At 38.7% G+C, this 23,300-nt stretch overlaps 1 protein-coding gene across 1 annotated transcript; it reads right to left on the bottom strand.

Annotated features, from left to right (window-relative positions):
- Nucleotides 1-9,895: 9,895 nt before the first annotated feature.
- CXCR4 (C-X-C motif chemokine receptor 4) lies at nucleotides 9,896-16,235 on the bottom strand. The gene is made up of 2 exons (XM_021548635.4): nucleotides 16,110-16,235; nucleotides 9,896-14,524 (listed from the first exon to the last, which is right to left on the bottom strand). The coding sequence occupies exons 1-2, from the start codon at nucleotides 16,146-16,148 to the stop codon at nucleotides 13,463-13,465; spliced, it is 1,101 nt and encodes a 366-aa protein (XP_021404310.1). The 5' UTR covers nucleotides 16,149-16,235; the 3' UTR covers nucleotides 9,896-13,462.
- Nucleotides 16,236-23,300: the final 7,065 nt, after the last annotated feature.

Here is a 23,300-nt window from a genome sequence, read left to right as displayed (position 1 = left end):
ACATGAAGGTAGTAGAAAGAAAAAAAGAGTATTACAGAAAGGTATTAATTGGAATAAGTTTTTGTTTTGATTCTCTTCTAAAGGACTTCACTTTTTGAAGACTTGTGGCAAAATGTTTTTAGACAGTTCTAACATATTTTATTCTCCCCTCATCACTTTGCTGTTCATTCCTTTTTAATGCATTTCTGTTTTCACCTTTTTCTTTCTACCTTACTTTTTATTCTCATCCATCACCCTTTGATAGCTTTATATTTACCTTTCTTTGTTTGGATCAGTTATTGAAAGTAAGCAACTACTTTTGATGTCTCATTAGCACTTTTTGAAGCTTTCTCCTTGCCTCCCAGTTTTTGGTTACAGAAGTGTAACAGTTGTCATGAAACCAATATAATAAATAATGGAATCTGTATGTTTGTGCATCTAATGAATATATAATATTCAGTTCCCATAATTAAGGCAACTGAAAAGGTTTTAGCATATAAATAAAAAAGCACTGCCTGCATTTTAAACTTAGGGAGTTGCACACAGGCAGCTTCAGAGCAGCCACGAGCAGAGGTGCCAACAACAGAATCAGATAGCACTGCTGGGAAAAAAATACATTCCTGAGTTTGACATCTGGGTCCTGCAGCTGGAGTGACTGGAAGAAGAAAGGGAAACAGTATAGACTGTCATCAAAAGGAGATACTGGTGCCAAGTGGAAATTGCATACAGATGCCACTTTTTTACTTAAGACAAATAGCTCAACTATACAACAGCACAACATCCAAAGATGTGCTTAGAAGTGCCTGATGGGTAAATGAGCATTGCTTTTTGTAAGTAGAACTAGCTTATAACTAGAGATGTGAGATTTTGAAGTTGAATTTAAAGTTGGATACATTTTAATATTTGAATAAATAAACTCCAAATAATTTTTATGTATAAAAAGGCAAAGAATAAACATGGTGTATTCCAGCTATTTTCTGAGTAACTCATTGTTTTAGCTTTCCTGCCCAATACTTCACTTTGCAATATATCACTCTTGCTCAGCACATCAGTTAACCACACAAGGCCCACTGTAATCACTCTGCTGAAAAGCCCCAAGTATTTGAAGCAAAAATTTGTCAGAATTACTTAGACAACTTTCCTAGAACCATGTGACTTAAGCATTTCAACAGAGAAACAAAGTGTATTCACAAGTAAAATGGAAAAAGTAATCTAGACTATTAGGTGTTGCTTGGCTGATCAATATGTCTTCTGGGGAAGACAGATAACCAGGTGGTTCTGTGTGCTGTGTAATGCCTGCTGTGAATATAAAAGGGTTGTGTGCTCTCTTTGTTGAGGAAACTCTGGAATAAGAACAATAATAAAACAGGAAACACAACAGCATAAAATACCAGTAGGGATGCTCTGCCTAGAGAAGGTACCAGCACCAACCCTAATGAGACTGTGACTGGAGAAGAGACTGGATTATGCCACAGAAATAAAGACAAAGGAGGAGATAGATTTAGATTTTAGATTTATTTAGACCATGAATTAATGGTCTGAATTGATTGTACAATGAAAAGATGTCCATGAACTGGAATAATTTCTACCATGTTGATGACTTCAGCAGGAAAGCTGGATAATCCATGGGTCCTAAGGACTTTTCCTTTGCTTGTAGAGGTAGTCCCAGAAAAGTTATAACATCTTCAGTGTTGCAGATTTTCTGTAAATGTTTAGAGGTTGTACAGATTTCAGGAGCACCAAACCATGCATCTTCTACAGCATAAATCAACCTTAATTAATAAAACTGTTATATTACCATGGTATTTCATTTTAGAAATTGAGTATTTAAGGTTTCTCTTTCTATCACATCTTCAGCATCTGCAAGTGTATTCCAGACTACTTTACTAAGAAGAGTAAGTGGGAATTCTTATTTGGGGAGTAAGCAATTGCTGGTTTTGAAATTCTGTCTACTGAAATACTTGAGGAAAAATAATATAGTTTGGCAGCTAAATAACTTCTTCACTGAAGGACACTTTACATAATATACTGCAAATTAAAAGAAAAAAAGCTTGAACCCAAATCAATCCTATACAAACAAGACTCTTTCTTGTTGAGCTTGTATTATAACTTGCAGTCTTGGTGCTATCTGAAGCAGCATCAATGGGTCTTGCTACCATTTGGGAAACCTGTGTGTGTTTCAGTCACACATTGTTCTTGCAGGATTTCCTTAGGCTAAGCCATAGAAGTGAAAGAGCTCCATTTAAGAGGGTCTGTGAATAACTAGGAAATGAGCATCAAACTCGGCATTATCTGAAGATGTTTGTTAACATGCAGGATGTTCCTTAAGGCCTCTATCTTGAATAAGAGTTTTTATTCAGGATTGCTTTTTGAAAAAGCAAGAGTTCTTTTGCATGCATGTCACTATAGGCCCTACTCAGGCAAAGAACGCTGTTTGATGCTCTTGGCACAGTTTCCTTGGATATAACTGCTATAGGCAGCCTTATTTAGAAGAAGATTATAACTTTTCAGTGGTGAGAATGAACACAACCTTGCATACTTGCCTGTTCTATTGCAAACTACTCCTGTTCTATTGCAAAGTTGTGACAAAAATCATTAAACCCCCTGGTTATCTACTGAGGGAACTCTAAAAAAAAAACCACTTATGGAGAGAAGGCTCTGCACTTTCATCAGAAGATCAACTGTGACCCTTGCCTTATTTTATAAAAAATACTACATTTTTTATCTAGCTGCAAAAAAGCAGCTAGATATATAGATAGTACATGTATATATAGTATGTTGTATGGATAGTAGTCTCTGCTTCATAAGGAATATTAGTCAAAATTGTTTGTTATTATACAGTAGAATAACAAAATGGCTGGAAAAGCAAGTTTTAGATGCTAGCTCAAAAGTACAGCCATGAAGATAAATAAAATTAAAGTTTCTTATCAGAATAAGAGATTATGACCCAAAGTATAATCAGTTGGGTTTGTGGATGTGTATCTATGTGCTTGCATGGATGTATTAAGAAGACAAACATGTTTCCAAAAGTATGTTCTTACTTGAGGCCTTGCCTACAAAATTTGCACCCGTGAAAGAATTCTAGGAAGTTGTACTGGTGTAGTTTTCTGTAATATTGGCAGAGTGTCAGAAACAGCTTCAGAGAAGAGAAAACTATTAACCTTTAGACTGTAAAATCCTTAAACTGTGAAAGCCATCCTCTAAAAAGTTAAGAAAGCATAAAGCAGAACCTTGTTAATGCAGAGACAAAAGGCATCCACTCATACATTCACTTGTGTGTGCTTTGTATAACCATCATCCTCATCTCTAGGGAAGCAAAGGCTTAGAAGAATACAAATGCTGTATTCATGTTTATCTAATTAATTTATAGAGAGATTCCTAACTCAGCAGACAGTTTTTTATATATCAAAGTCAAAGGTCCTAACATATGTCAGCCTACTCACACAGATGTTATACATTTGATATCTAATAAATAATTAAACATTAAATTTGGCAAAGCTACATAGAATATAGATTTGGCCTATTTAATATTTGGAAATTTGAAAGCCAAATATAATATAGATACCACAATGATGTTAATAAGGCAAAGTGAGGTTGTTGACAAGATTTGCTTTGGAGACTATGTCAATTTATGTTAATTCGGTGCAAAATCAGGCTGGGATATTGAATACATTACCATTTTCCACTTTGTGCCCACTGACTTGTAAATCTTGAATTATTAGCTTTTCTGTCTGATGGTTTTATCAATTGCCTATTTTAGATTGAAGCAGATCTTTTAAAAAAGTCAGAATAGCCTAAGTTTGCTGTTTACACCATCTTTTCAGCTACTTTAAATAAGCAATGAAGCTACCATGTAGTGGATGTGAAGATACCTGCACTTCAGAAACAATAAGAGTGTGGCTGAAGTGTGGCTACACCAGCAGATGTGAATTTTTCATCCTTTCCAAGTCATAAACAATTAACTGCTTCTTTTCCATAAACTCAGACTATCTATTGTAATGTAATGGAACAAATACAAAGCATCTGGAAAGAAAATAATTATAATTAAATTAGTCTTTCCAATTAGAGAAAATGGTGACCCTTTCCCTTCATTTAGAGTTATAATAATCATTTGTAATCTGATTTAAAAGGGGCTTATGTTTGCATTCATAAAATTGGGAGACATTAGGATTGACATGACCTCTTAGGTATCTAGAGAAATTATAGGTCTACAGAGGTAAGAATATATCATTAAGTCCTGGGCTGACAGCAATTTTTTATTTGTACTGACCTTTGGTTGGATTAAGTCCAGTCATCAGAAAATAATTCCATTTCAAGCAGCTGAGCATTATTATCAGGTTTCGCTGATTCAGGATTAAGTGTACCTCAGTGGCTGAGGAGCTCATTAGGATGAGCTGTCCGTTCACTGGTGGAGTTTGTGAAAGGACTGAGGAGGAAAACACAATGGAGCTGTTTCTGTCTGGTGTGCGAATCTCCTCTGCAGCTCTGTTTTTAGGTGGTACAGAGTTTGTAGTGTTCTAGACTCCTCTTGCTGACAGCTAGACTACAACACATTTCTACAAATGGCACTTAAATGCAGCCACAGCCCTTAAGAAGCTTTTGTGGGTCCCTAGGAGATCTGATAGCCAAACATCTCTTGCTGCTAATGCACAGAACAGTTTCAGACTGGACAGTGCCCATTGACAAATAGATCTGCCTAACCCCTGGCAGAAGTCATAAACAAAGCACTTCTCAGCTTTTTCCAGACAGTGCTTACTCCTATAGGTGCTATTTTAATCCTACACAAAACATTGAAGAGCAGGAGGAGGAGCCCTTTTTCAAAAACAATGTCCCTTGTCAAGGGACATCGGGGCAAAAGCTCGGGTTTCCTTGCAGTCTGAGAGCCACTGTCTCTCGGGAGGTGCTTAATCACCATGCTGTTGTATTTGATGGGGTGCTTTTGTCTTGGGAGTCCTTTTGAAAATGTTGAACTTTGCATAAATAAATATTCACCAAGTCGGAGAGAGACTAATTCTATAACCCAATGGTCAGGACAGCCGGGATGGATAAAGGGACAGGTAATCACAGCTGCTTCCCTGGCTGCATTGATATTACCTCGGCTAATATCGCCCAACAGCACAAGTGGGCTCAGTCAGTGTCACCTCAGCAGTTCAATGCTCCAGTTCAGGAAGATGCACCTTCAATTTCCACTCAGGACACGACTTGTAGAGGGCACAGTGGGCCTCAGTTTGGATGGCAACTGGAAGAGTATATGTAAAATGTATGCTACGAAGAATAGAGGATTTAAAAAATGAATTCTGAAGAGATACAAAAATATTAGTTCTCATTATTTAATTGTTACTGAAACCAGTGAATGAATTAATGAGTTCTCTTTCAAACACCTGGGGTAGCAGAGTCATCTTAAATATCACAGGCAAAGGATCTTATATCCTTCATCTGTTACAGATTTTATTACAGAGCCCCCACAAAGTGCTTAATGAGGAGGCAAAGTCTCTTAATACTCCCTCCACATTAGCATGCAGGAAGAAAGCAGGAGTGAGTAGATTCAAGTGTTCATGGCTCTGTTGACTGTTTATTCTCTGGGCTGAAGTATGATTAAACTATTGGACTGGTGAATACACTACACCTAGTATTCATGTAGATGCCGTGCTGTCCCTTTATTGCAGAATATTAGGAGAGCCATATAGCTCCATACATTCAAACTACTATCTGAGCATATTTAGTCTGGCATCAACATGACTGGGCTGACTACGTTTCAACTTACTGAAACTAATTTTACCTGTGAAGCAGGGATCTAAATTTTTTCCTAAGCAATTGTCATACCAAGAGGCAGCTGCTTTCCTTATTTGATAGGTTAAGGAGAGAATCACAGCACAATACTCAAACTAAGTGCTCTAAGTGTTTTGTTGTGGGTTTTTATGGGGTTTTTTGGTTTTTTTTTAGTTTTTTTTTTTTTTTTTTTTAATGGGAAAAGACCTGCTCTCTGCTTTTCAAGTATTCTGCTTTTAAAAATTGCACTAACATCCACCTCATTCAAAAAGTCCTGTGGCCTCTATATATGAATGTAGAGTTGCACTGTCTTAACCAATAACTGCATTAAATCTGATGAGCAAGATAGTCAAGAACAAGATAGATCATTAAGATCTATTACAGATCTCTTTAGTTCAAAACACTGTTATTCAAGACCTCTTTCTTGAGCTTTGTTTCAGGGAAAGATGCTCTGCAGGACCATGATTATGTAGTCAACAGGTAATGATATTTTACCTCAGGAAAAAATAGGGTTCAATTCTCTTAATGAGGAGCATCTGTTCTCTTCATATTTTTTCAACCTCTTGCCCCCTACCTGAGAAATCGTGTGTTTGTTTAACAGTTTGGCTGTTTGCTAAAGGAAGTTTTGACAAGATAGCTAAACTGGTCTAACAACTTGCTGGTCCCAAAAGCCAGGGTCCCAATTCTTTGCTCTCCTGACAACTTCCAGGTGCATGAATCTGCCCTCAGTCTTGCAGTTGCTCTGATTTTTGACTTCTTAGTGAAACAATTCAGTTCACTGTGCTGTCTGAGATTCATTCACTTCCTTCTGCTCATTTTCTGTGGCTGGTGAGCTTTACAAAACAGGAGTCAAACTAGGAGCTTATTGCTGTTGAAGAAAAAGTGAAAAAAAAGTAATAACCTTTCTTCCTTTGCTTGGCCATTTATCTGATTACTTTTTCTTTTAATCTTGAGTGTAGTCAGCTCTGTTTCAGAGCTAACTTCATTAAAATGGTATAAAATATTTTTTTTTTCAAAAAGATACTGTCTAATCAATTAACTGTTCAAAATCAAGTGTGACTTATTCAATAGATAATGCACAGCAGGCAACAGGTCCACAGGATTTAGAATCAGAGTATTGAAGATATCAAATGAAAGGATTAGGAAAGGCAGGGAGGGAGGCTGAAGACCTTCCAGACAGAGGAAGTCAGCTTCAAATTCCTGTAGAAGTCCAAGAGCAAAACTGATTTGCCACGGAGACACATGAACAGAGGCTGAGGGGTCTGCATAGGTAAGAGTACAGGAGAGAAGGAAGGGGACTGTGAGGTGTGAGACTTCTTGTGGTCCTGATGATTAGCAGATGAGCTCACTTACCTTGTGTCAGTGCCCAGTTATTAGTGCCCAGTTCTGTGTGGGAAAGCTGTTAGGGAATCACCTCGATGGAATTTGGAGAGAAAAAGAGCAAGAAAAGCAGGGGGGAGCATGACCTGAAAGGCCTTGGAAAGGAAGGTGGTGAACACTGAGGGGCAGGGGAGGACAGGAACTCTACATTTCCTTTGCTGTCAAATTAAATCTAACATGAACCTTGCCCTTGTACAATAATCCCTTTTCTCCTTGTATTCTTGTTAGAATTCTTGCTTCTCTTATCAATGCATTCCTGTACTGAGTTCCAACAGTGACCTTAACATTTTTATGAGATGTAATTCCTCCCACAAAGAGCAGGAATAACAGATTTCAGATTTGCAATGAACCTAATCTTGACAAGATACATCTATTGCTATCAAAATAAAACATGTCTGTAAAAACACCAGAATTGTTCTCTTGCTTCCCACAGATTTTAGAGATGGAATTGATCCATGGAGAGAGGCCCCAGTTTCATCTTCTACTAAAAATCATACCAACACTTCTCTTTGGTGAAATGTTCAGACTTGGCAAAATCAGTGGTTTTAAACACATTTTAAATACTAAATATTTTACCCAAGGGATAAAACCCCAAAAACATTAGCCTGATTATTGAAAAGGAGCAGCCATAAGAAGGATGACAAGGAGTTGTGAAAGGAAAGTTAAGGAAAGATGTTCTACTTGAACTTCTCAAGTTTATTTTGTGTTACTCTGTTGAAGAGTGTCACAAATTAGGATTATCACCAGTGATAATTATTGTTGTCCAGTCTCATTGTAGCTTGCAGAATGCCAAATTCCTGTGCAGCTCATGTTCTTGAAGCTGTGCTGGTATCAGTGGTGACAGTGAGGTCAGTGAGGGCTGAGGGGCCCCCTCAGCCCTCCTTACCCAGACCCCTCTCTGGAAGATCTGCCCCATTACCAAGTGCTGGATAGGAAAGAACCAAGGAAGTAAAAAAATGTGTGCTGGGATTGCACTTTAAGAAACTTGAACATAAAACCAACCTTTGAGTTTAAATTTTTCATGCAATATAGAACTAATTTATCTTTCAGCTAAAGAAAAGCAGATGTTGGAATGGAAATATACATGAGAAGACATAGAAACAGTTGTGAAAGCTGTAACTTTTTATTTGAAAAGTTGTTTTTACTTTTTCTTGTTTGTCAGAAGAAAGCCATTAAAAATTCTATAAAGATATATTTTTAAAGGAAAAGTTAAGTAGAATAGAAGCTGTGAAAAGAGGGTAGTAGGAATAAAAGGCAGCATCAACAGCAAAGAAGTCCAAGTCAATACCAAACCAGAACGGAAGCCAAAGAAATCTTTGCAGTGTAACCCTTCAAAAATCCCTCATAATTGCTAATTACTCTGACAGGTTTGTGTTGTGAGCATCTGTTTCTGGTGTGAATTCCAAAGGACAAGGATATTTTAAATGTTGACCTATTTCTTTCAAACACTGTGCCACTGAAGACAAATTACTGCAAGACTGTTGATAGCTGGCTATGCAAAGCTTGCAAGCCTTCAGTAAGAGAGAACCATTTTGCTGAAAATTTATTTTTTATGTTCAGCAGAACAGTTCCACCTGCTCCTTACTGAAAGATTTAGCTTCATGTACATCTCTGCAAGTGAAATCAGCAACTTGTAATCTTCATTTGTAATTTATTTGGGTTGTAAGGTTGTACACTTCAGGAAGCATATATATTTAGGTACCCTGCTGTCTCTGAATTCAGTTGGAGTTTGTCACTGAAGCCATCTGTTCTTCCAAGAAAATGGTAGTTTTAATCAATACCTGCTACATGTGTAAAGAGCCCTGACTCCTCTGAAGTCAGTGGTAGCTGTGCTGGAGCCTGGATCACTTGTATCAGCAACTGAAAATGGTGCTTGGTAATCTACATCATTATACCTGTAGATATATTTATGTATCATGTTTGTAACTAAACAAACACAAAGTACATTTATAATCATCTTCTAGTAAAATATGTTTAAAAAAACAATAAGAATAGCATTGTTTTATTGTATGTCCTGATAGAACTAGAATGGTGGGAATATAGAAAAAGAATTGTTATTAAAACATTATCTTCAAACATCACCCTGTTGAAGATGAAAGATTTTCAGAGAAAAATTAAAAGAATGACAGAGAAATTGTTGCCTAAAGAGGAAGGATTTTAAGAAATTTGTGCCTTCTTTATAAGTAATAATCCCAGTGCTCATGTAATTTCTATTGACATGTGATTTATGGCTGTGAAAAGGAGTCTGTATAGCTCTTTCAAAATATAAAGTGAGGGAGTGGCATCCTTTGAGCAAAAACCTCTGGGGCTCTATCTGCTTAAGTGTTTCCTAAGTTTCAGCACTATGAGAATATGAGAATACTCCATTGTTAGGGGATTTTGGAGGCATGCCTGGATCAAGGAAGTACTTCCTCGCCATGCTGTTTCCTTTCCCAAACAATGTAAAAAATGGCCTTTTCAAGCAAACATCTAGAGGTGGTCACTTTGTACATTGTCCAACTAGAGCACAACCATGGTAAGATAAACCATTCACTTGCATGAATGGCTCCATGTTATTACTGCCACTTCCTTTTTATTTTCATGGTGATTTTGTTTTGATTTATGTATATGCATAGAAGTTCAAGCCCCTATATAATGATTGTGTCATAAAACTGGCCAAGAAAGCAGCAAGTGACTCCCCCTGCTCACTGCCCTCAGTGTACATTTGCTGGGGCAGCCTCCCTACACCCCTCAGCTTTTCACATGCTCCTCTAACGTGGGCTTGGTACCACCTGATCAGAGAGAGTAAAAACACACCAACAAATAATGGATTAACCACACAAATAATGGGTTACAGTGGCATTTTACCCCAGTGCTTTAAGTGCTCTGACTTTACATCCAAACAACATTTCAGAAGAAGCAAAAGTAAGTTTGAGTACATGTTCTGTTCTTGGTTTAGCCTTGCATTATCCAAAGGATTTCTAACTAATCTCAGGCACTCAATATGTGTGCATTAGAGTATTAGGTGAATATCCATATTTTAATCCAGCATTGCTGTTGGCACATTGCAAAAATCAAGAGCAAAATACTTAATGCCTGAATTCAGTGGAAAAAGTTTTTGTAAATACATTATAAATCTTTTAAACAACCACATAACATTTTAAACTGGTTTGTAACTAGTACTCAATGATTTGTAACCAAACTCACATTTGTTCTCTGTTCTGTGTCTTGAGTTGCATATTTAAAATTACTTGGACACAGATATTATTTTATTACTTCAAGAAAGTGCTGAGACTATGCATTGTATATATCTTGAAGAATGTCATGATTATTCTGTATGCTAGAGAGGAGTAATTTGAAAAAAGACTTGGAAAGTCCCTTCAAAAACTTTGGCAAATTCTTGGTCTGTGTGGACTCGTCCAGTGTATAAATCACAAAATTAGGTTCATTTGCCTTTGTTGCTGAATTTATACTTTGAGAAACACATTTACTGGGACCACTTTTACTTCACAAAGATCTAAAAGTCACAGCCTCAACAAAAAATCAGCCTAAAGGTGATTTTGTTTTGAAATGCACTAAATGAATATTTTTTACTAAGATAGTATATATGGAATAGCTCAGTTGATTTGAGAGAAATTTACCTTATTTTCTCCTACTTACGCATAGGTCAAAAGACAGAACTGGATTCATTATTTCTTGCTATGTTTCCTCATGACAGCTTCATCCAATTTGCAAATATTTGCTCTGTAAATAGTACAAATATATATTATATTCATATTTATAGATATATAAAGTTATTTAGAAATAAATACATGTAGCTTTTGACTAATTTTTCTTGCTGAAGCAAAACCCCAAAGAACTTTCCACTCCTTTTTAAGACAGTCTTCTGTCCATAGGTTCATTAGTTCTACTGAGAACAATGGCAGTTCTATAAAAATCATCCCTCTGGGGCATGGGTTTTTTAAAATTTTACTAATTAATTTTCTACACAAATTCTTTCTGTTGTTTGTTTAGTGTCCTTTTAGTGGTCTTTGGCAGTAACATGACTGCTGAGTTTATTCTCTTTTGCACCCTCTTTCCTGTTAACTCTGCTTGAGGTAGCAGTTGGTTGACTGAAGCATAATGGGAATAATCTAAGTTAATGCTGGGGGCTCTGAACATTTCCTCAACAAATAAGCAGCAGTGTGTTGATAGCCTGTAAGTATTTTATAAGTGCAATTAAATCACAGTGATTGATTGGGCTGGGGTGAAAATCAGAATCATTTAGAACAGCAAATTCTTCACAGGGAAACCCTCATAAATTAAGAAAACACACAAACGAACAACAAAAATAAACAATTTAAGGAGTTCTGCTCCTATACCATGTTTTCCTCATTTCTCAGCCCTGTTTAGGAGGAACAACCTGATCAAAGTGAGACCTTTTGTTTCTTGAAAAGGCATATTTTCTGCTGTTAATTTATGTTGAGTGAAAACACACATTAGGTTAACTGATCTAAAAGTTTAGTTGCTAAAAGTGGAGGAGGAAATCTCTGTCCTTTTCATTTTATCCCACTTTTCTCTCCCTTTGCCTGGCTCCAGGTTACAAAATCTTGCACTTTCATAGTACTTGTTGGATTCCTCATAGAACACATTCAATTCACTAAATTGCTGGAAAATTACTTATTTTCTGCCAGGTTTTGTGCTTGTTCAGCACTGAATCAGCTCAACACTAAATCAGATGATTACTACTGTCATTGCAAGGGAAGGAGCACAGGATGCAGCCAAGGTTGCAGCCTCCTCACTGGAGAGAAGGGAAGTTGAAAACAGAGAGGTCATGTATTTATGAAAATATCTAATATGAAGTATGGAGTTTAATGTAGCTTACCATAGTGGTTCTGGCTCCACAAAATCACCAGGGTGCTATACCTGTGAAAAATTTGGTAATTCCCCTGCAATATCTATGTTGCCTGTTTCAGTTCTGTTAATTTTTTTTAACTTTTTTTTTTACGTCTAAATTGGGGTTTTTTTGTGTTTTTTATATGTAAGTAACAGTTTTGTTTGTTTTTTTAATGTAAGTACAAATACTCTCAATGGCTCTGTTCTCTTGGGTATCCATTACTTCTGAATGCAGTCTCTACTGATGTGAAGACATGACTAACTTGACAATTAAGATTTCAGCACTAATTAGTGGTAGTCCTATAGTCTGGCTGATTCCTACTAAAACTATGTTCAAGAATTGGAACACATTCTGTGTTTTTAAAAGTAATGTGAAGATTTTAAAATCGCTTTAACAAAATCTGGATGTAGACAAGATAGGGAAAAGACAGGAAAACCACTTACCTCCTTCAGATCAGATACACTTTATTAGAATAACTTTATTTCTAGCCAGAAATGGCTTTGATTCATCTACATTTGATTAGTGTTAACTTGTGAAAATAAACTTACAACCACAGCAAAGGCAGAAGAAATGTAGGATTGACTTTGTATACGTGGCATAAAGGTTAGGCACTTGCAGTAATCTGAGTTTGACTCCTGAGGCTGTAAACTTTAGCAATTGCTTAAACACATTGGTTTTCATTTGTAGATATTTTTCCTCAAAAAGTTCTCTAAGTGACAGTTTAAGTAATTTTAAACATAATGTTAATTGGAGCAATTGTATTCCAGTGAAAAAACATATGACATGGAACTCAGAGGTGTCAATTGAATAATCAGTACATACTGAAACTAATTTTCCTGCTTTTCACAAGATTTTCTAAGACATTATTGTGTATTTAGAATTGTAAATAAAAGCACTGAGAAAAAATTCAACCAGAAATGAAAATACCACTCAAAATAAGTTTTTTTTCATAAACTTTTATTTTACCTTGAACAAAAAATTTTGCAAACCATCAATTACTAAGAATGGAGGGAAAAACCCTAGCATGTAACAGAGGAGGCTTTGGTTATAAGTGCCATTTCTACAGCAGAGTTAAGCTATTGTAAACCAAACATCTTGTAGTAAGGTAAAAATATTCAGGCAAACTTTTAAGAATAACAGCAACACCAAAAACATTTACATATCAACAACAGAGAAATATTTTCTAAACTTTTAACAGTCACTTTTCTACAATTCAAAGTGTTTAGTTCACATATCTATACATACAGTCACTAAAACTTTTGTGAACCAACCACTTGTCCACAGGACCTGCCTAGACAGTTTGTCATCAATACGAAAGGTTTTTTTATATAAATAAGTCAATTAAAATTCACAGAGACTAAAAGAAACAATATACAATTCCAGCTGTAAATAAATCTGTACATTATGGTCAGTCTTATTTGTCTGAAATCTTGCACAGCTTTTAAGTGTCTCTTTATAAAATGATGGCAAGGAGCAGTGTTAGCTGGAATGGAAACTCGAAGACTCCGACTCTGTAGAAACAGAAGAATGTCCTGCACGTTTGCCTTTTGAAAGAATCTTGAGGCTTGATCCTCTGCTAACTGATGTCAAGGCATTTTGAGCTGATGTTTTGAACTTGGCACCCAAGAAGGCATACAGAATTGGATTCAGGCAGCAGTGGAAGAATGCCAGGGCTTCCGTAATGGAGATCCATTTATGCACTATGGTCTCCAAGCTGCAGCGGTGTCTGATGACTCCCAGCAAGATGAAGGTGTCAATGCTGATGCCAATATAATATGGAAGCCAGCAGGCAAAGAAGGCAAGGATGAGGATAACAGTGGTCTTCAAGGCTTTGCGCTTCTGGTGGCCTTTGGAGTGTGACAGCTTGGATATGATAATACAGTAGCAAGTCAGAATTATTAGACCAGGCAAGACAAGTCCTACCAAGATATGCTGGAATCTGAAGGAGATCAGCCAGTTTTCATGAGGGTACATGCGATCACAGAGATACTTTCCTTCTACTTCACTGGTACTGGCGAAAATTAAATCGGGCACTGTCAGAAGCAAAGCTGGCAGCCACACGCCTACATACACCACCTTCTCAGCCAACAGCTTTCGGGGGCGCTGGCTGTTGGTGGCGTGGACTATTGCCAGGTAACGATCTAAACTTATGAAGGCCAAAATCAAGACACTGCTATAGAGGTTGACTGTGTAAATGACATGAACTGCCTTGCACAGAACATTCCCGAAGTACCAGCTTATGGCTGCATCCACAGACCAGAATGGCAAGGTGATGACAAAAAGGAGGTCAGCCACAGAGAGGTGCAGTCTGTATTTATCAGTCATGCTTCTTTGTTTCTTCTGGTAGCCCATAACAATAATAACCAATCCATTCCCAATTATTCCGGTTAGGAAGATGATGGAGTAGATCGTTGGCAAGAAGATCCGGTTAAAATCGGCATTCTCAATTTGATAGCATGGCTCATTGTACTCTCCATAATCACCCGAACCAATCTCATCTGTGCCATTTTCAGAAAGTTCAATTAATAACCCAGATGACAGCTAAAAAAAAAAGGAAGAAAATTAAATTAGATATTGCCTTCTCTACAAAAACTTATTCTATATGACAATATGCGAAGAGTTGCTTGAACAGTCTCCACTGTCATAAATGGGCAAACATTTTGAAAACCAGATGGGAAAATACAATGTTTACATAAGCATATATAAAATACACAGGAAATTTTGTCTTTCTTTGAAGAGTAAAATCTTGCTAAGGGCAGAGCATGAAGGAGTGAAGAAAGATAATGGCTACTCCCAGAAATATCGTTGGTTCTGGACACTTCAGTGCTCTTATCAGATGGACACTACAAATGGGAGAGCCCAGAAAGTGCCAGATGCAAGAGGTCTGTCCACACAGAGCATGACCTATCACATTTAACTTCCACAATAGAGGGCTATAAAAAAAATTACTTAGAAATGCTGCTACTCCAAAGTCCCTTCTCATTAAAAGGATGGGGTCAAGGAGAAATAGAGAAGGGTACCTGCGGCTGATGTAATAAAGGATAAATAATAGCAAGAATTCCCTGCTGAGAAGCAATTGACAGCTCCACATAAGCTCAGACAAGGAAAAAACCCCAAAGCCCATAAAAAAAGAAAGAAAGAGAGAGGTGACTTTAATCAGGGGAACTCAAAGCCCTTGAGGGGTCACCACGGTGGGCCACGTTCCCTCCCTTTGTTCCCCACCCTCTGCGGTTGCGGGGCCGAGGGTGAGCGCGGCCGGCGCGGGACTGCAGCCAGACGGACCAAGTGAGCATAGCGGTGGAAAAAGGAAGCGAAATTTGGTGAGGGCATGAAAGCGCGTCAGGAAACCACCAACGGTTTTGGCCATGGCGCTAAAAGCAAAGCTGGCGGGAGAGTGCCATCTGGCTATGTGCAATTCCTCAGGTTTTCAAATGTTTTTGTTGTCATGCCCTGTGTTTCACGGACCCCCGAGCTCCGCGCAGGGCGCGCCCGAGACCCGCATCGCTTCACACGTGGAGGCACCGGCTCCACGCGGGCATTAACTGCGGCCCAAAAGCTGGAAATTTACAGAGATGTCCCTTTTGCTCCTAACTGCTCTCCGAACAGAGGCAGAGGAGCTGCCCCCGGAAGAGTGAGATGCCGCCGCGTTTCGCCCGGGGAGCGGACGGGACGGCCGGGCGCTGCCGCCGCTCCCAGTCCAGCCGGCAGCCCGAGGTCCGGGCGCGCACCGGGGCAAAGGGATGCCATTCCCTGGAGTCAGACCGCTCCAAACTTCCTCGCCTCTTCCCCTCTCATCATTCCCGTAGCGCTAATTGCTCTGCCGGCGTTTTTCAGTCCACAAAGGTACCACATGTCACTTGAACTGACGGCCGAGCAGCAGAGCCCCAGAGAAGGAGTCCTGCAGCTGGAATTTGCAGCGGCTGCAGCTGTGCCAAGGTCCGAAGCGCTGCAGGCAGAGGCAGCAGCGGCCGGGCTCAGAGGGGAGCCCTGCCCGTTCGCGTCCCGCAGACCCCTCCGCTGTCCCGACCCCCGCCTCCCGCAGCCTCCGTTTGCACCTTTGCTCCGAGGGCACCTTTGTTTGCAAACAGCGCGCACATGGGCAGCCGGCCGCGCTCCCGGCACTTACATCCAGGCTGTCGAGGCTGCTGTCCATGCTCAGAGCCATCGGACGGATCCGCGCTCTCAAGGCGTTGCTCTGCCGCAGCCGCGCCTCTCGCAGTGACACCACTCGCCGCTGCTCCAAACACGCCTCGGCTCTTCTGGCGGGACGCGCCGCTTTATAAAGTCCCGGGCTGCCCCCCCGCCCCCGGGGCAGCCGCGTCTGGCTCCACCCCGGCGATGTCGCCGCGCTCTGGGGCTCCGGGCGGGCGCCTCGGGCCGCTCTTTGTCTGCCGCCCCGGGCATGGGAATTGCACTTGCCCGGCGCGCCCGCGGGGGCCACGCTCCTCGCGGGGGCATTTGCCCCCTTCTGATTGATGTGTTCATACAAGCAGGCTTTTGAATTTCCCCTCAAGAACATTCTTTGAATTGTGTTGTAGAGCCCTGGGGTTGCCATGGGTACCCCAGGCGGGGCTCCGAATGAAGTTGCTGGTCCAGGAGTCGTGTGGAGGAGGAAGAGCAGGGGTCCTGTATACCATTCAAAATACTGGCAACTCTGTCCTGAAAGTTGTCTCTTCCCCCCTGCTGTGGAAAGGCAGGAAGCAAAGGCTGGTCCCTATTGAGGGATGAGAAGTTCTACAAAGTTTTCAGGGGCTGCAACTTGAGTGGGCTGCAGGTTGCCCTCTGAACACCTCTGGCACCTGTGGCTTTGGGTGAGAAGTCAGATAATCATCGTTTCATGTAGCTGGATAATATTAAAAAAAACCAACAAACAAACAAAACCCCGAAAAACAAGCCAACCAACCAACTAACCAAAAAACCAACAACCACCCGCACACACACACAAAAAACCCCCACCAAATCAAACCAACCTCCCCTACATACACAAAACCCAAAAAACTGAAAAACCACAACAAATAAACCCCCAAACCCTGAAATTATGTATGCAGAATATACACAGAAATCATAGGATATGTTTGCAAGAGAAAATCAACCCAAATATAGAGACAAGCAAAACAGAATAATTGATTTCCTCTACAGTTATCTCTGGGGTCTCAGTACTGTTAATATTCATGAAGGCAAATTAATTTGTAGAAAAGATTTTGATTAGCATAGTGTGTCATGTGTGTGTCCCGCCTCAACTTCACAATTCACAACAAAAAGTTATAGTAACTGTATTTGGAATAATTCATTCAGTTATATAGATTTACTCCTTATACTTGATTTTTGAAATGGAAAGAAGAAGGGAGAGAATATTCTTTATGTAATAACAATGTTCTCAAATTACTCCGGTAGCCTCAAGAGATGATAAAAGTGAAAGTTTGATCAAAGTTTTATTCTGAAATGCCCCTATGATCTGTTTATATGCACAGAGTTAGTTAAAACACTGGTGTCAAATGCAAATATTTTCCTCAGGTATTTGGCAAGAGTTACTACCTTACTCTTCCTCTAACAGCTCTACAACTCTTTCTCACACCCTACAGTGAGTATAAATTTGATTATGATTAATAACCAAATAATGTTTATCTTTAAAAACATGGTATGTAAGGTATGACCTATAATGTGACTGTGTATTTCACTGCCTTGTAATTTGATAGTAATTCATATTTTGTTAGCAGGTCCAGAATATCACATACAAGTTACATTAAAAGCAGATTGTAATTGATTATAATTCAGGAATTACTAGTCTTCAGAAAATTCAGTATCTACTTTGTGTTTATATCCAGAAAAATCTGAGGGATACCAGGCTAGAATTCTATAGAAATAAACTATCTTCTTCTGAGACTCTGTAACTAGATACTATCCCTGAGCTTATGATACCATAAATCTTCTTTAAGAACAAATGTGACAAAATTGTAATTATTGTTATTAATTCCTTATTTTCCATAAAATCTGTGATACATTCACTACTTTTTAGATGCACAAATAGGAAAACACATTCCCCAAGTCATCACAGAGTGTGCAGCACATTAGATGACCAGGCAGATAAATGAGCAGATGAGGGATTTTTGTATACAAATGAGTAGGATCATGTCTAAATAATCATCTTCCACTCTTTCAGTTACAGGGGATGCCAGCTCATAGCACCGTCAATTGCCATGCAATTTTCAGCTGCGATATAGTGCTGGAAAGGCTCTCCAGCCTGCTATACATGCAAACCTGTGAACCAGATTTTCAGAAATACACATATTGAATAGTTTCTAAAAAACTAATCAGGACACAGAACTGCACACGGGGAAGGTGAGCTTTAAGGAAAAATTGATTTCTACCTCTCCAGAAATTCATATGGGTGACAGATACATTTTTTGGAGAAGTATTCTCATCTTAGAGGGGCTTAGATGATTAAAAATTGCTCCTTATCTAAGTGTGCAGTGCAGGACATGAAAATATGTTCATAGTGCAGGTGAGTTGTGGCAATGGCTGCAGATGAGCAAAAGATACATAATGATATTATAATATAATATAGCATAGTAAGTATGTGAGGTCTAGATCTGTTTGACAAGTTTGAGAGTTGCTCTTCCTTGGGGTGGATAGTATGGAGTACATTAACATGCGAGGAGGGATGCACAGAACTGTGAGTGTTGTTACAGCCCAAGCAGACAAATGTTCCCACAGCTCCATTTTACTGTACAGATAGACCTGTATAGTAAAATATATGATGTAGAAATGGATTATGTTAATTAGTGAGATATGGGGGAATCACTCAGTTATTTGTGTTCATAGATAGCCAAAGAAATTCGGAGCTGAGGAATGGTTCACTGCATTAACCCTGAAGCATGGTTGTGCTGAGTGAAAGGAAATTTGGGGATGATACCGATCTGATGAGATGTCACTGAGCCTTGTTTGGATGAAGGTCCTCTAAAACTGTTATTCACACTGTTGCTTTGTTATCTATGATCTCTTTTGTTTCCCCTATCAGAAAATGCATGTGAAAACTTCCTTTGTTGCACAGAGGACCGTCCAGGGCAAGTTAATGATTTCCAAAGTGATAAAAGAGGGGAGCTGTTTCTGCAGAGCATGTAATTCTGAGTCAGCTACAAATCTTCTTGAGACAGAGCTAGCAAATAGCAATTTCCAAGCTTATGTTTTGCATTATATGTTTTCCTGGTCACAGAATTACTGTGAAAATCACACCCTTCCTAACCATGTTTTTATTACTGAAAGCACGCCTTCTAAGAGTCGAAATCCTACATGTTCTTACACTGTTAGAGTAAGAGTACAATTCCTCAGGTTGTTGATCATTAACTATTTTCTTCTAAAAGAGACATAAGTGATGGTCATGTAAGAGCAAAGTAGTTACTAACAAATCTTTCTAATGGTAAAAATACTCTTTTGATTCAGCATTCACAGAAGTAGAAAAATAAATTGCATCTTATTTAACCATGACCCTATGTTAAATGATTTACTTAATCTGAAGGCTTCACAAATGCCTTTAACAAAGTAAACTTTTAGCTAATAAAACTTTGATGGGCTATTCCCTGTGGGCAACACCTAATACAAAGGAGGTACGATCCTTGGATTATGGAATATATGACTATCCCATGTTTGCATGTATTAGTACATGATTGCCATGTATTACAGTGGTGTATTAATAAATTGTTTGTTATTTTTGTAGCATTAATGGAACTATACTTTCAGGACACATAGAAGACTATATCATAAAAACACATAACCAGCAATATGGCTGAAATAACTGTACTATGTAGTAGGAAGTGAATTTATTTCAAATATTCACTGATTTTCTCTATACATGTCAATTCCTGTATTGGAAGGTTTCTGACAGCAGAGTGTTATCTGAAAAATTAACAGACAATGTGTTCAAGAGTTGCAAGATATCAATTTTGAGTAGTGGATTTTTCTACTCTAAAATTATTCCAGGGAACCAATGCTGTGGATTTGCTGTTAGATGAAAAGCAGTTTCCTGATAAAACTCAGAGGTTTATTACAATACACTGGATTGACTTAATGACAAATGGGTCTTCAAGTGGCCTGAAGTTGTATACATAGAGAGGAAAAGGATATACTCTCCCTTTTCCATCTGATCTTTCTGTTGAAGTGGGAAAGGTATCAATCTTACGCCTGTTAGAATGGTTACAAGCGGTTTGCTGGGGTTGGGTTTCAGTTAATGGCTTTCTTTGCTCTTGGTTCTCAAAGCTCCCTTTCTCCATTTCTTCGTGCCTGTGCTGCAGTGGAAAAAGCTTACCAACTGTTACCCTGATCCTGGAAGGAAAGTGCTCCATTTATGGGCAGGGTGCCACCTACACTTACTAATTTGAAAGCACAAAGACTAACTAAAACCTTTGAAGGAGCAGGACATATCTTTCACTTAGTAGCATGCTACATGGCCACAGAAAAAAGTCCCTGTATGAAAGGAATGATACTTGAATATCAGAACAAAATTATGCAAACATCAGTATAAGGCAACAAATGTGTTATCAGCAGATTTCTCTGTTTCCTTGCTTTTAACAAGGACAATTTATATTGTTTCCTTTAAGTATTGCCACAAGGCCAAAATGTCTAAAGTCAGCACAGAAAAGTCAGCAGAAAAAAGAAAGAAGTGCTATCCTCTAAAAAGAATCATAGCGACCCTTGTGTTTTAATCCCACCTCCATCTGTGGCCTGCAGCAAATCACTTAACCCTTCTGACTGTGTTCAGCCAACTGTAAAATGGGGATAACAATACCTACTTACCTACCTCAGAGGAGACTTATAGGGATTAATTGGTTGATGTTTGCAAGGCACTTTGAAGACAGAAAGTGCTTAATTTAGAGCCTGTTGAAATTATTTGTGACACTGATCATCTAGAATTCAAAGGGGAACAAACTCATTAAGGTTCTGATCTTCCTCCATTTGGCTGTGTTTATGGGTTAGCAAATCTCACTGCATTGGGACAGTTTATTGTTTGTTTGGAAGCAGAGTAGACTAAAAAGATGCTTTGAACAGCTTTGTTAATCCTTTTAAAAAACATGTCATCATTTGCATATCACTGGAGCTGAAGGGTTTATCTTTGATGATTCTATAGCAGAACACTTCTGGAGACATGTTGAAGTGGCTTTTTTTCCCCAGAACTGTGGTCAGATCAAAATTATGAAAACAAAGTAAAGCCTCCCTAATTATATATAAGTAGTTTCTATCATATAACCAGGCAGTATTTTAGCTTTCAGAGCATTTAGTTAGATTTCTGTTTAGCTATGAGATGTGTTTCTTATAATGTTCTTTTCTGCTGTAAAGTTCCATTAGAAACTTGCTCCAGTTCAGTTTGGATTACTAAGGGTAGGATTTGTTTCTGGGTGCCTGTGCAAAGAGCATCCTATATCTTAAGCGCATATTGATAAATTAGAAAACATGTCCTGCTATTCATGCATATGTGAATATTTGCCAAATGTCATGATTTCTTGTAGATAGTTTCAGAAACACAGTTGTATCTGAGACTGGCCGTTGCTGCTCCTGCAGTGAAAACAGGGCTCAGCTACTAGGAAACGAATAAACTGAACAGGGCCCTGAGCAGCCTGTCTGGCTTGGAATCCACAGGTTTCTTCCAGCCTGAATTATTCCATGATTGAAAATGCATCCATCAGACCATATCCTCACGCCTCTGCTACTAGCAGTGCCCAGAGTTATCTGGATCAAAACAAATCCCTTTATGTTTAATTACATTAAACCCATTTGCTCTACACAATGGAAATGGCATTTTGATGTTGAGTTTCCGCCCTGACAGTTTTTGATCAATCTTTTGTTGAAATGGTGTCTGTGGAATTGTGTCCTTGGGATGTAGTAAAGTATGCTAGCAGGTGCCATGTTTTCTTTATAATTTTCACACATTTCTTCTGCTTCTTTTCTTTGGGTGCCACAGTAGGCATTTATTTTCCACATATTGTTAGCTTCTGAGCGTGTTGAAATAATTTACTTACCTCATTTGCCCACTTGTCTACAAAGTGGCACTGAAAGCAGAGCAGGAGCAACCACTCTTCCTGTTTAGCTCAGTTTGGCATCTGAAGCTCACAAATGTTTTAGTTTTATTGCATCAGCTTTGAAGTAAAGTCTGTACATGTGGGTGCTGAATGTCAGCTCAGATGCTTGTTTTGGAATCCAGGATTTCTCCTGGTTCAGCATGTAGGAAGGTTGACTAAATTTAGTGATGAGCAGTCCCATAGTTTTTTTTTTATCTCTCCTCACACTGTTTCCCTGAAAATTCACTTTATAATTCCAAAATTCCAAACTATTTTTTTTTCTTAGTATTAGAAACCAGGTTTGCCATATGCAATTGAGACATGTGCAAGACTGAGACTGAGCTTACGTTTTTGAGTCAGCCCTTCCTCCTTAGGTAATACTTAGCATTAGCTCAGTAACTGAGATGTCTGTTGAAACATGACCAAACATTTCTAAAACAATCAAAAAATCTCCATTAGATGATGACAAATTTTTGGTCCTGCTTCCAAGCCCTCTATATCCAGTACTTGGTGAAGTACCATGAGTAAATACCTATATACAGGCTGTTCTATCCATTTATTTATAGCCAAATACAAGGATGTAGATGGAGAGCTGTAGGAATATTTATGGTAGGTGCATTCCTTTCTCTGTTCATTAATTGCCAGTGAAATGAGCAGGGTATTACACACTCCTTATTTTGAGATGATTTATCATAAATAGTGATATTTGCTCTTGCTGGTCTGACAATTTAGTAGGTAGGATTTGAGGCCTAAACTTTGCAAATAATCACTAAAATCACATAGTAGGATTTCTCCTCAATCATTAGGTGACCAAATTTTTCAAAGGAAGAGAACTGCTTGAAGAAATTATTAGCATGTTGAACATTTTTTTCTGGTTTAATGGGGAGGTAAATCCAATTTTCAGGATATCTCTTACCACATGACACAAATACCTTATCTCTTACAACTGAACTTCCTAAACTTTCACCTTGCTGGATTAGATTAATTTTTAGGAAGTGGAACAGGCAACTTTAGACAAACTTCTTGCTGAACCAGGCATCATCTACATGATTTCCATAATGGCTGGAGCAAAGACAGTACAAACATCATGGTGTATACTCTAGATGATTCTACAGAAAAGTGACAGCATGCTAGTGCCTGATCTAGGTCAGATCCATAGGGAACTGGCGATTCAGCAACAAAATGAGGAACTGTGGAGCCCTCACCTCTGCAGGAGGAGTTAAAGCAGAATCCTTAAGGAGCATGAAGAATAGAAGATAAACACCCTA

Source organism: Lonchura striata, chromosome 7 (genome assembly GCF_050655825.1).
Source record: "Lonchura striata isolate lonStrDom1 chromosome 7, ASM5065582v1, whole genome shotgun sequence".
In the NCBI taxonomy this organism is placed as follows: Eukaryota; Metazoa; Chordata; class Aves; order Passeriformes; family Estrildidae; genus Lonchura; species Lonchura striata.
This window is presented reverse-complemented; position numbering and strand designations above follow the sequence as displayed.

Bases quoted from the DNA above. Each gene is read 5' to 3' on its own strand.
- CXCR4 (XM_021548635.4), bottom strand. From the start codon at position 16,148: ATGGCTCTGAGCATGGACAGCAGCCTCGACAGCCTGGAT. The intron at 14,525-16,109 runs GTAAGTGCCGGG...TTTTTTTTTTAG, and splicing joins GCAGCCTCGACAGCCTGGAT to CTGTCATCTGGGTTATTAAT.